The 14,122-nt window shown below is 41.6% G+C and overlaps 1 protein-coding gene across 3 annotated transcripts in view; it reads right to left on the bottom strand.

The window, feature by feature from the left end:
* DPY19L4 (dpy-19 like 4) overlaps positions 1 to 14,122 on the bottom strand; it is a 61,732-nt gene that overhangs the window by 37,744 nt on the left and 9,866 nt on the right. For 2 of the 3 annotated variants that reach the window (XM_007532145.3, XM_060195976.1), the window contains exons 2-4: positions 13,081 to 13,188; positions 7,014 to 7,138; positions 2,420 to 2,510 (exon numbers count right to left, since the gene is read on the bottom strand). In XM_007532145.3, coding sequence (XP_007532207.3) covers positions 2,420 to 2,510; positions 7,014 to 7,138; positions 13,081 to 13,188 — 324 coding nt within the window. The remainder of the gene's footprint in view (positions 1 to 2,419; positions 2,511 to 7,013; positions 7,139 to 13,080; positions 13,189 to 14,122) is intronic. The other variant, XM_060195975.1, reaches the window with a different exon arrangement.

The raw sequence follows: 14,122 nt of genomic DNA, 5'->3' as shown, positions 1-14,122 counted from the left end.
AGAAATTGAGAGGGGAGGGGAGACAGAGAGACACCTCAGCCCTGTTTCACCACTCATGAAGCTTTCCCCCTGCAGGTGGTGATCAGGAGCTTGAACCTAGGTTTTTGTCCTCTGTAATGTGTACACTCAACCAGGTGCGCCACCGCCTGCCCGCCTCCCTTTTTTCTGCAAAAGAATTTATTTAGAAAAGATATCCACTGAAGGCAGAATGTGGGCTTAATCCCAGGAAGTGAGGAAAGCAAAAACAAACAAACAAAAATTCCACAAGGAACAGAAAATGTGTTAAGGACGGAGAAAGAGGGGCCAGGCAGTGGCACACTTGCTTAAGCACACACATTACAGTGTGCAAGGACCCAGGTTCACGACCCTGGTCCCCACCTGCAGGGGGAAAGCTTCACAAGTGGTGAAACAAGGCTGCAGGTGTCTCTCTGTCTCTCACCCTCTCTATCAACCCCCTTCCCTCTGGATTCTGGCTGTCTCTATCTAATAAACAAAATAAAGACAATTAAAAAAAAATTTTAGCAAAGGAGAAATAGAATAAAGGCTTCCATGGAAAACTTAAGGTGGTCCAGGAGGTGGTATAGTGTCTAAGGCACTAGACTCTCAAGCATGAGGAACTGAGTTCAATCCCTGGCAGCACAAATACCAGAGTGATGTCTAGTTCTTTCTCTCTACCCTATCTTTCTTATTAATAAATAAACTTAAAAAAAAAAGAAAGAAAACTCAACGAGATAAGACACCCTTAAAAAAGGAAGGGTGGGGGCTGGGGAGACAGATAATAGTTCTGCAAGACTTTCATACCTAAGGCTCAGAGGTCCCAGGTTTAATCCCCAGCACCACCATAAATGAGAGCTAAGTTGTGCTCTGGTCTTTCACTGTGTCTTTCTCTCTCATTAAAATAAATTTGAGGGAGTTGGGCTACCGGTAACTCAGAGCATTAAGCGCACGTGACTGACGCCAAACACAAGGACAGGCTTAAGAATCCCGGTTCGAGACCCCGGCTCCCCACCTGCATGGGAGTAGCTTCACAGGCGGTGAAGCAGGTCTGCAGGTGTCTATCTTTCTCTCCCCCTCTCTGTCTTCCCCTCCTCTCTCCATTTCTCTCTTTCCTATCCAACGACGACATCAATAACAACAATAAAACAACAAGGGCAACAAAAGGGAATAAATGCATAAATAAATAAATATTTTAAAATAATAATAAATAAATAAATTTGAGGGTAGTCCGGGAGGTGGCGCAGTGACTAAGGCACTAGTCTCTCAAGCATGAGGTCCTGAGTTCGATCCCCAGCAGTACATGTACCAGAGTGATGGCTGGTCCCTTCTCTCTTATCTTTCTCATGAATAAATAAATAAATAAATTCTTTTAAAAAAATAAAATAAAATAAATTTGAGGGAGTCGGGCAGTAGCACAGCAGGTTAAGTGGAGGTGGCTCAAAGCACAAGGACTTGCATAAGGATACAGGTTCGAGCCCCCGGCTCCCCACCTGCAGGGGAGTTGCTTTACAAGCGGTGAAGCAGGTCTGCAGGTGTCTATCTTTCTCTCCCCCTCTTAGTCTTCCCCTCCTCTCTCCATTTCTCTCTGTCCTATCCAACAATGATGAGATCAATAACAAAAACAGTAACTACAAAAATAAAACAATAAGGGCAACAAAAGGGAATAAATAAATATTAAAAAAATAATAAGTTTGAGGCTGGTCCAAGTGCAGTGGTGTTTACACTTAATTGATGTTTTAAAACTTCTAAATTTAAAATACAGAAATAAAATTAAATAAATAAAATAAATTTGAAAAATGATAAAAGTATTTTAAAAAATAAAGTTCACCAAACCCTTAGAAAAAACTGAAAGGGGGGCTGGGTGGTGGCACACCTGGTTCAGTGCACATGTTATAATACATATGGACTCAGGTTCAAGCCCCCAGTCTCCACCTACAGGGGGAAAGCTTTGCGAGTGGTGCAGCAGTGCTACAGGTGTTTCTCTGTCTCTCTCCCTCCCTATCTCCCCCTTCCCTCTCAATTTCTGGCTGTATCCAATAAATAAATAAAGATGAAAAAACATTTTTAAAAAAAGAAAGGAAGGAAATAAGGGCAGAAAATAAGTCTGCTCTGTTTCTTAAATTATAAGAAAGATTACTATAATTAATATATATATATATATATATATATATATATATATATATATATATATATATATAATTCTAAGAGGAATCTCTACATTCAGGGCTCCTACACAGAAGGACAATGGTTTATTCTAGGAAATATTGTTCCTGAAAATACAAATGTGTTGTCTATGAGGTCCGAGGTTCAATCCCAGGCGCCACTATAAATTAGAGCTGAACAGAGTTCTAGGTAAAAAAAGGGGCGGGGGTTGGAGAGACAGAGAGAAAAGAAAAGGAAAAAGAACATATGGCTCTCATACCTCTTTCAAATGAAGGTGCCTTTAACATATCTTTATAGTAAGAGTAATAAATGGCACTGTCACCCTGAAATGTGATTTCCCGTTCAAGTTCCTGGAAGAAAATTAAAATGATTATTTAAATATCTGGAGCCTAAATTTCAACTGCAGTCTTCTTTCTCTAGTTTCATCTTCTAAATCATTGCTATTTATTTGCCCTCTTATTCAAAAGCATGCTTGAATTTTCCTTTAGTCACTAGTCTGGCAATCTTATTAATGAAACACCTAGGTATGTCATGGATTGCAATAATTCATTAAATGTACGGAAAATGTAGAAGAAAAACTAAAAGAAATGGCCTAAGTACAGTAAGAGTAACAAGGTGGGTGATAAAAAATGATTGAGATCTTAGAAGTCCATAGTTGGGAGTGGGGTGGTAGCACAGCGGGTTAAGCGCACATGGCACAAAGTGTAAGGACCTGTGAAGGAACCTGGTTTGAACCCCTGGCTCACCAACTGCAGGGGAGTCACTTCACAGGCAGTGAAGCAGGTCTGCAGGTGTCTATCTTTCTCTCCCCCTCTCTCTGTCTTCCCCTCCTTTCTACAACATTTGTCAAATTAACTGTTAGAAACATAAGCAATTCATGTGGCTCTGAAAACAGCTCAGCTAGTAAGAGTGCAGGACTTGTATACCTGAAGCTCTTGGTTTGATCCCTAGCACACATGTACTGGTGTGGCATTTTGGCTTCTCATATGAAACTCTCTCATGGTATAAATAAAATAAATCTTAGAAATAGAAGTAATTCTTAAAATCAGGCTATACAAAATTAAGAATGTTGGGTGGGGGTAGAAAGCATAATGGTTATACAAAGATACTCTCAGACCTGAGGTTCCAAAGTCCCAGGTTCAGTCCCCAACACCACCATAAACCAGAGCTAAGCAGTGCTCTGGTACAAATAAAATCAAGAATGTCTAAGTAGTCAAACAGGAAATTTTGAACTTTTCACGCTGAATCAAGCTTTCATGACTGATAACAATTAAAAACTCTCAAGCCCCAGGCTCCCCACATGCAGGGGAGTCATTTCACAGGTGGTAAAGTAGGTCTGCAGGTGTCTATCTTTCTCTCCCCTTCTCTGTCTTCCCCTCCGCTCTCCATTTCTCTCTGTCCTATCCAACAACGACGACATCAGTAACAACAACAATAATAACTACAACAAGGGCAACAAAAGGGGATAAATAAATAAATACAAAAAAAATTATAAAAACACAAAACTCAGGAGTTGGGCCGTAGTGCAGCGGGTTAAGCGCACGCGCAAAGCTTAAAGATGGGTGGAAGGATCCTGGTTTGAGCCCCTAGCTCGAGCCCCCAGCTTCCCACCTGCAGGGGAGTTGCTTTACAGGCAGTGAGGCAGGTCTGCAGGTGTCTATCTTTCCTCCTTTCTCTCTTCCCCTCCTCTCTCCATTTCTCTGTCCTAGCTAACAATGACGACATCAATAACAACAGTAATAACTACAACAACAATTAAAAAACAAGGGCAACAAAAGGTAAAACAAATATTTAAAAAAATTTAAAACAACACAAAACTCATTTATTTTCATGCATAATATGTAAATAAAACAAAACATCAATTAAGACAAAAACTTAAGATACCAGAATAGTTTCCCCAAATTCTGCAAACGCTTAATCAATGCTTCTCAAACATAACGTGCAGGACTTGGGAGATCACTGCCCCGCTTGAGTACATGCCCGAGCATGAATCAGTCCTGGATCAGATCCACGGCAGTACTGTAGGCAGCACTAACTCCAGCAATGGCAAAGCAGGGCTTTGGTGTCCCTTCCCAACTCTCTAAAAATCCAGGAATAAAAATCAGATGGGGGGGGAGGGGCTTTGTGGTACCATGTATGCACAAGGTCCTGGGAGCAAAGTAATAAAACATTTACTGTCTGCATGAATCTCCTAGAGGGCCAAGAAACCTCTGAGGTGACATACGTATCCTGGTGCAGACACACATGAAAGCTCAGTGTTCAACCTGCTGTACCGATTCTCTTGATGTGAAAAACAAGATTCTCACGGTGTCTCACACATTACGGTGCGAAAGGTTCCGGGTTCAAGGCCCTGGTCCCCACTTGCAGGGGAAAGCTTCAGGAGCGGTGAAGCAGGGCTGTAGGTGTCTCTCTGTCTCTTCCTTCCCCTCAATTTCTCTCTATCTCTATCCAATAATAAATAAAATAATATTTTCAAAAAAAATTTTTTTGAAAAAGAAAGACAAGATTCTTGATGAATCCTTCTGTATTTTCCAAACCTCTGTTCTCAATTCTGCCTATACAACAGAATTATCTGGAAATGTTTTGTGATATTACAGAAATACTGATTTTAGACACTTTTCCTTCAGGACTTTATTTTTCAGTATGTTCCAGGTGAGAATTCTGTTATATAGCCAGTACTGAAAACTACTTATCTTCATAACATTTTTCAGAGAAATAGCATATGCTACAGTAGTAGATGTTGTCAAATCACTTAAGGCTGTGTGAGGTAAAGCAATGGCTTGGGAACATATAGTCTCCTTGACTACTTGTTCACTTGAAAAATAAGAACAACAATAAAATAGTGCAGGCAAAAAAAAAAAAAACACCAAATAGAGTCAAGTGATAACACTGTGAGCTTTACCAATGCATAGGATAAATATATCTAGTGGTAAAGGTAAGTCGGAAAAGAAACTTATTCAAAGGATAAATTATTATTTTAACTATAGTGACTTAAAGAATCTTGGGGCCAGGGTACAGGAGGTGTCATAATGGATTCTGGACTCTCAGGTATGAGGTCCTGAGTTCAATCCCTGGCAGCACATGTACCAGAGTGATGTCTGGTTCTTTCTCTCTCCTCCTATCCTTCTCATTAACAAATAAAATAAAAAGAATCTGGGGGTTGGGTGGTGGTGCACCTGGTTGAATGGAAATGTTACAATGGGCAAGGACCCAGGTTCAAGCTCCTGGTCCCCACCTACAAGGGAAAGCTTTGCAAGTGGTGAAGTGAAGCAGTGCTACAGGTATCTCTTTCTTTCTCTCTCCCCCGCTTTTTAATTAAAAAAAAAAAAATATTTGGGAGTCGGGCAATAGGGCAGCGAGTTAAGCACAACTGGTGCAAAGCGCAAGGACCGGCATAAGGATCCCGGTTCCAGCCCCCAGCTCCCCACCTGCAGGGGAGTCGCTTCACGGGTGGTGAAGCAGGTCTGCAGGTGTCTAAGTTTCCGCCTTGCTGTCTTCCCCTCCTCTCTCCATTTCTCTTTGTCCTATCCGACAACGAACGACATCAACATCAACAACAACAATAATAAGCACAACAAGGGCAACAAAAGGGAAAAAAAAAAAAAGGCCTCCAGGAGCAGTGGATGCATGGTGCAGGCACCGAGCCCCAGCAATAACCCTGGAGGCAAAAAAAGAAAAAGAAGTACTCTAAAGTTTCTATTCTAGCATCTTAAAACACATTCTACTGGGAGTCGGTGATAGCGCAGTGGGTTAAGCGCAAGTGGCGCAAAGCTCAAGGACCGGTGTAGGGAGGCAGGTTCGAGCACCCGGCCCCCACCTACAGGGGAGTCGCTTCACAGGCAGTGAAGCAGGTCTGCAGGTGTCTATCTTCCTCTCCTCCTCTCTGTCTTCCCCTCCTCTCTCCATTTCTCTCTGTCCTATCCAACAATGATGACATCAATAACAATAACTACAACAATAAAACAAGGTCAACAAAAGGGAAAATAAATAAAATACTAAAAAATACATTCTATTAAACTTCTTTTTAAAAATTATTTATTTATTTATTATTTATGGGTAGAAACGGAGAGGGAGAAAGAGATACACACACATATACCTGCAGCACTCCTTCACCACTCATGAATCTTTCTCCCTGCAGATGGGGACCGGGGGTTTTAGCCCCATTCATTCTTGTGCACGGTACATGCGCACTGAACCAGGTGCACTGCCACCTGGCCCCTCCTATTCAACTTCTCAGGGTTGATACTGTATCTCAAAATACCTTTTCTTTTCTTTTTTAAATTTTTTTAATATTTATTTTATTTATTTATTTATTCCCTTTTGTTGCCCTTGTTGTTTTATTGTTGTAGTTATTATTGTTGTTGTCGTTGTTGGATAGGACAGAGAGAAATGGAGAGAGGGAGGGGAAGACAGAGAGGAGGAGAGAAAGATAGACACCTGCAGACCTGCTTCACCACCTGTGAAGCGACTCCCCTGCAGGTGGGGAGCCGGGGTTCGAACCGGGATCCTTATGCCGGTCCTTGTGCTTTGCGCCACCTGCGCTTAGCCCGTTGCACTACAGCCCGACTCCCTCAAAATACCTTTTCTACCATTTTATTTTACCAGAGCACTGTTCAGCTCTGACTTGTGGTGCAGGGGCTTGAACCTGGGACTTTGGAGCCTCCGGCATGAGAGTCTGTTTGCATAACCATTATGCTGTCTACCCTCCATCCCCACTTTCTTCCTCATGGCTGCAAATAAGAAAGTATTTGTCAGATGATTGCATACATTTTGGCTCCCTGAAAAACACATTACTTAAAATAATATTAAATGCTACAGACAACTTTCATATACTCAAAATTCTTTCTTCTTACCTGCCTGTTGGAAAACCAGAATTTCCGTTCATGGTATGCTGACAAGTAGAGAGCATACATCATACCACTAGTAACTGCTGCAAGACAGCCAATGAAAATCTTTGCAAAGCGCTGAAATAGCACATCTGAAAAAGCATATGGGAGTATGTACACTTGATATGATGTGGTGAAAATGGCATTCTAACTCTGGCCTCCTCCCCAGACCCATAAGGCTAGTCTAATCATGAGCAAAACAGGAGACAAATTCTAATCACGGGCACTCTGCGATATACCTGAGGAGTACTTCTCCAAACTGTCACAGCCATTTAAAAAGGAAAGCCCAAGGCAGAGTGGGGGCAGGCAGGAACAACACACACATAAGAGGCACCTGAAGAGAGATGGCAACTGTATGTAATCTGATCCTGGGTGGATATTAGAATAGAAAAGGAGCTTTCGGTAAAACTGAGGAAACCTGAATGAAGCTTGGATTTTAGTTAATAGTGAGATACACATATTGGTTCATTCATTTTAATGAATGTTCCATACCAATATAAAAATTTAATTAATAGGAAGTACAACTGCATGTGATGTGCTGAATAATACGGGAACTGGAATACCAGACTTAATCCTTCTGGATTCTAAAGTTTTTAAAAGTTAAGCCTATCAATTTTTTTTTTTTTAAAAGAAAGAATGTAGTACCAATTAGAAAACAACAATTACAAAAATTCATCAAGAATTACTATTGGGGAGTCAGGCAGTAGCACAGCAGGTTAAGTGCAGGTGGCGCTAAGTGTAAGGACCAGCGAAAGGATCCTGGTTCGAGCCCCCGGCTCCCCACCTGCAGGGGATTCACTTCACAAACGGTGAAGCAGGTCTGCAGGTGTCTGTCTTTCTCTCCTCTTCTTTGTCTCCTCTCCTCTCTCCATTTCTCTCTGTCCTATCCAACAACGACAATAATAATAACTACAACAATAAAACAAGGACAATAAAAGGAAATAAATATTTTTTTAAATTTTTATTAATTTTATTTTTGAGAGAGATGAAGACACACACACACACACACACCAGAACACTGCTCAGCTCTGGCTTATGGTGGGGCGGGGGGATTGAACCTGGGACTTAGGAGCCTCAGGCATGAGAGTGTATTTGCATAACAATTATGCTGTCTCCCCCGCCCATACATAAATATTTTTTAAAATATTACAATTGAGGGAGTCAGACAGTAGCACAGCAGGTTAAGCGCAGGTGGCATAAAGTGCAAGGACCGGTGTAAGGATCCCGGTTCGAGCCCCCGGCTCCCCACCTGGAGGGGAGTCGCTTCACAAGTGGTAAAGCAGGTCTGCAGGTGTCTATCTTTCTCTCTCCCTCTCTGTCTTCCCCTCATCTCTCCATTTCTCTCTATCTTATCCAACAACAACAATGTCACTAACAACAATAATAATAATTACAATAATAAAACAAGGGCAACAAAAGAGAATAAATAAATAAATAAACATTAAAAAAATAAAAATAACTACTGTTGAGGGGCTGCGTGGTGGTATACCCTGTAGAGCGGCATGTTCCAGTGCACTGGGACCTGGGTTCAAGGCCCCAGCCTCCAGGGAGAAGCTTTACAAAAGGTGAAGCAGTGTTGCAGGTGTCAATCTTCCTCCCTTCTCAATTTGTGTATCTCTATGCAACGTAATGTGATCTAGGTCCAAGCACGGCCCTCATTACACTGAATGCAACCTTGCAATACAATTTCTTGCCCTGTCTCCATCTAAGAAGTCAGTCTGAGCAGTGAAGCCTCACAGAAGACTAAATAAATACATAAATAATAGTATTAAAAAATTAATAATAATAAGTTGTCATTCTAACATGAAAAATGAGAAGAATCTGACATCCAGGCTGGGGAGACAGTATAATCGTTAATCAAATGATTTTTAAAAAAATATTTTATTTATTTATTCATGAGAAAGATAGGAGGAGAGAGAAAGAACCAGATATCACTCTGGTACATGTGCTGCCAGGGATTGAACTCAGGACCTCATGCTTGAGAGTCCAATGCTTTATCCATTGAGCCACCTCCCGGACCACACAATCAAAAGATTTTCAAGCCTGAGATTCTAAGCTTCAGTCCTCAACACCACCCCAAGCCAAAGCTGAGCAGTGATCTGGTAACGGAAAAGAAAGAGAGAGAGAGAAAGAGAGAGGGAAGGAAAACGGATCTCACATCTAGTTAAGTCACAGTCATCCTAAGTCATTCAAATCAGTCATTCAAATTGTTTCCTATGTGCTCCAGCTCCTTCACTTGTAAGCTGTTGCTCACACACACATGCTCACACACACATGCATAAATGTCAACACAGCATAGAGCTGAGTTATAGTACAGCACAGGAAAAAAAAACTAGAGGTATATTAAGGTATATAAACTAGAGGCATGTCACAAAGAAGTTTTTAAAAAAGAAAAGCCTAAGTACACACATATACACACACACAGAGGCAGGGGCCAAGAGACAGCGCGGTCAGACTCAATACAGTGCACTTTGGTGTGTGGGAGGACCCAGTTTCTAGTTCCCAACCACCACATGGGAGCAGTGTGCAGAGGGTGGAGTGGTGCCTGCTGTCTTTTCTTCTCTGTCGCTCTCCCTTTCTGTCTGTCTGTCTCTCTCTCTATTTGTTTTATTTAAATCAAAGAGACACAGAGAAAAACACCAGGGCACCGTTCAGGTCTGGCTGATGCTGGTGCCGGAGACTGAATCTGTGACCTTGGAGCCGCAGGCATAAGATTCTTCTGCATAACCATTATGCTGTCTCCCCACACTGTCTCCCATTTTCTATCTGGAAAAAGTAAGAATCAGCTGGAAGCAGTGGGATGGTACAGGTGAAAAGCCCAGGTTGTGGAGGTGGGGGGGTAGATACATAAGATATCACTTATTCTGTGCCAGAATTTCAAGGGCAGGTGTATCTTCGGGAACTATGCGTATACATTTTTTTAAACAATTTTAAAAACCATTTATGTATTTATTTATTCATTCCTTTTTGTTGCCCTTGTTGTTTTATTGTTGTAGTTATTATTGCTGTCATCATTGTTGGATAGGACAGAGAGAAATGGAGAGAGGAGGGGAAGACAGAGAGGGGGAGAGAAAGACAGACACCTGCAGACCTGCTTCACCGCCTGTGAAGTGACGCCCCTGTAGGTGGGGAGGCGGGGGCTCGAAACAGGATCCTTACACAGGTCCTTGCACTTCACACCACGTGTGCTTAACCGGCTGCACTACTGCTGGGCTCCCTACTTTTTTTTTTTTTTTAATACTCTGTCTCACCACTCTAAAGGTACAGTTTTGAGTGGGGGAGACAGCATAATGGTCATGCAGAAAGAGTCTCATGCTTAAGGCTCTGAGGTCCCAGGTTCAATGTTCCATAGAACTGAGCAGTGCTCTGGTAAAACAAACAAGTTAAAAAACAAAACAAAACAGACAGGCTTAGGGCCAGATAGTGGTGCACCTGGCTGAATGCACACATTGCCATGTGTAAGGACCTGGGTACCAGCCTCTGCTCCCCACCTGCTGGGGTGGGAGGGGCGCTTCACAAGCAGTTATGCAGGTTCCTGTCTTTCTCCGTTTCTCCCTTTCTCTCCCCTCAACTTCTCTATGTCCAATAAAATAATATAAAGGAAAAATGATCTTCAGGATGGATCTGAAGTGTCAGCACTGGGACCAGGTGGAGGTGTACTTGGTTAAGCACACATAGTACTAAGCACAAAGGATATTCTGGGTTTGAGCCCCCAGTTCCCGACTTGCAGGGGGGACATTTCACAAGTTTTGAAGCAGGTCTGCAGGTGTCCATCTTTATATATATATATATACACACCCTTCTCCCCCTTTCAATTTCTCTCTGTGCTCTCTCTCCTAAAAGTGGGGAAAATGGCCACCTGGAATGGCACCGAGCCTCAGCAATAACTCTGGAGGCAAAAATTAATTAATTAGCTAATTAATTAATTAAGATTTATGGGCCAGGCAGTGGCAGACCTGGTTAAACGCACACATTATAGTGCACAAGGTCCCAGGTTCAAGCCCCTGGTCCCCACCTGCAGGGGGGAAAGCTTCACAAGTGGTGAAGCAGGGCTGCTCTGTCTCTCTCCCTCTCTATCTTCCCCTCCCCTCTCAACTTCTATCTCTACCAATAATAAATAAAAATAATTTTTTAAATGCAGCTTTATATTTAAAGGATAAATATTATTAATACTATATAAATATTAGTGCAGCGGGTTAAGCACAAGTGGCGCCAAGTGCAAGGACCTGAGTAAGGATCCCAGTTTGAGCCCCAGGCCCTCCACCTGCAGGGGAGTTGCCTCACAGGTGGTGAAGCAGATCTAGGGTGTCTGTCTTTCTCTCCCCTTCTCTGTCTTCCCCTCCTTTCTCCATTTCTCTCTGTCCTATCCAGCAATGACAACATCAATTAGAGCTACAACAATCAACAATGGCAACAAAAGGGAATAAATAAATATTAAAAAAAAAAAAAAAGATATCCTAAGACCAGTTCCCTGACTCTGTTTTCTACGTGTCGAAAATTAAGAATCTGGGTGGAGAGTAGATAGCATAATGGTTATGCAAACAGACTCTTATGCCTGAGGCTCCAAAGTCCCAGGTTCAACACCATAAGCCAGAGCTGACCAGTGCTTTGGTAACATTAAAAAAAGAAAGAAAAGAAAAAAGCAAATTAAGAATTCAGGGGCTGTGTGGTGGTGCACCTGGTTGAGCAGGCGTTATAGTGCTTAAAGATCCAGGTTCAAGCCCCTGGTCCCCACCTGCAAGGGAAAAGCTTTGTAAATTAAGCACCACCTTGTATGACTTCATTAGGCAGGAATCTTGGAATTTTGTGGCCAGTTTCTTGTGTTAGTCCACAAGTGTTTCCCATTTACTGATTTTGTTTTGTATCACTTACTGTAAATCGTATCTGTGAATATGACTACATTCAAAGATCTGTCCTTCTAGCTAATCACTGAACATGAGGAATGGTCTTGGTGACTCTGACACAAAGCAGATAAAACTAACATTTTGATCAGAATGAATCACAGCTAGCCTTGGATAAAACTGAAGTGTCTTCCCTGGGTTGTGGATGGGTTATAAATAAAATAATAATTATTTTTTCCTGAGGGAGAGAAAGGACAGGATATGGTTGACTATTATCAATCCCAAATATTTTGTGACCTTTACAGCTAGCATGTGACCTTTACAGCTACACCATAGTTTAAGTATATTTCTTTATCCCACTGTTTGGATTGAGTACACCACTAACTCAGGAGATACCTTAAGATATACTGCATGTGTGGTCCAGGAGGTGGCACAGTGATAAAGCTTTGGACTCTCAAGCATGAGGTCACGAGTTTGATCCCCGGCAGCACATGTGCCAGAGTGATGTCTGGTTCTTTCTCTCTCCTCCTATCTTCTCATTAATAATAATAATAAGAAGAAGAAGAAGAAAAAAAAAGATATACTGCATGAATTGGCCTGCTTTTCCTCTGTTACAAGAAAACCATTTCAGGAGTTGGGGGGGTAACGCAGCGGGTTAAGCGCACATGTGGCGCAAAGCGCAAGGACCAGCAAGAGGATACTGGTTCGAGCCCCCAGCTCCCCACCTGCAGGGGAGTCGCTTCACAAGCAGTGAAGCAGGTCTGCAGGTGTCTATCTTTCTCTCCCCCTCTGTTTTCCCCTCCTCTCTCCATTTCTCTCTGTCCTATCCAACAACAATGATATCAATCATAACTACAACAATAAAACAACAAGGGTAACAAAAGGGAATAAATATTTTTTTAAAAAGTCAGTACAGCGTAGTCAAGAGACTGGACGAGACAGAGACAAGACATAAAGCCTGTGCCTTCATGACACATGAAGCTACATCAAAGAACAGGTAGTCATAAATAGCCACAAAACAGAAATTGATGTCAATCAGTGAAATTCAGGGGTTATTCTACATCAAAGCCTAATGCAAGTTCTACCACCACATACTTAGTCTCAAAATAACGTTTATACTTTAAGATATTACTAGGAAATACACTACCCAGCGTAACTACTTTTGTGACAGCACACAAATCTGTTCAACTTACATTTTGAAGCTCTTTGAGGAACTGGAGTGTTACTAATTTTCTCTTTGGCAGATTCCTTATTTCCTGAAGACTTTGGCTTTTTTCTTTGGCGCAGATCTATAGCTGGTCCTTAAAAGATTGGAGATATTATTGCAATACATGTACCCAATTGTTTAAAATATTGCAGACTTTAGTAGACAAAGGCAAAAACCAGAGAGACATACTAATACTAAAGTTAACTTTTTCATAATTGTGAACTCCTTCAAAAATTGTCTTTCAGAAAAAAGACAAACAAAAAAATGCAGGTTCCATCTTTCTCGCTTTTAAAGTCCTACTTAAATCAATCATCTCTTAGCTAGGAAGATACAATAGCAACATTACAGACTCACATCCCAGAGGCCTCAGAGATCCCAGGTTCAATCCCAGGCACCACAATAAGCCAGAGGTGAGCACTGATTTGGTATCTTTCTTTCACAAATAATTTTTTTTTTTTTGCCTCTAAGGTTATCACTGGGGCTCAGTGCCTGCATTATGAATCCACTGCTCCTGGAGGCCATTTTTCCCATTTTGTTGTCCTTGTTATTATTGTTGCCATTGCTGTTGTTGGGTAGAACAGAGAAAAATGAAGGGGAGGGGAAGACAGACACCTACAGACCTGCTTCACCACTGTGAAGCCACCCCCTGCAGGTGGGGAGCCAGGGGTCCAATCAGAATCCTTACCTGTCCTTGTGCTTCCTGCCATGTGCGCTTAACCCACTGCACTACAGCCTGGACCCCAATAAAGGTATTTCTTTTTTTTTTTCCCCAATAAAGGTATTTCTTAAATAAATCAGCTCTTCTCTGCAGGTAATATTTTCAAAATAATTCTCTAAATTATTGAAGAATAGGTGTTACTTAATAAATTGGCTTAATAAATTAGTTTATTAGTTAACTGAGATAACATTTGTTGAAGACCCCTATTTTTTTTTTAATTCTTAAAAAATTTTTTTTTTTATTGCCACCAGGGTTATTGTTGGGGCTTCGCTATGAATCCACCACTCCTGACAGCGATTTCTTCTTTGTT

This window comes from Erinaceus europaeus, chromosome 8 (genome assembly GCF_950295315.1).
Source record: "Erinaceus europaeus chromosome 8, mEriEur2.1, whole genome shotgun sequence".
Taxonomy (NCBI): domain Eukaryota; kingdom Metazoa; phylum Chordata; class Mammalia; order Eulipotyphla; family Erinaceidae; genus Erinaceus; species Erinaceus europaeus.
Note: the sequence above shows the minus strand (reverse complement) of the source record. Positions and strands in the feature narration are given on the sequence as shown.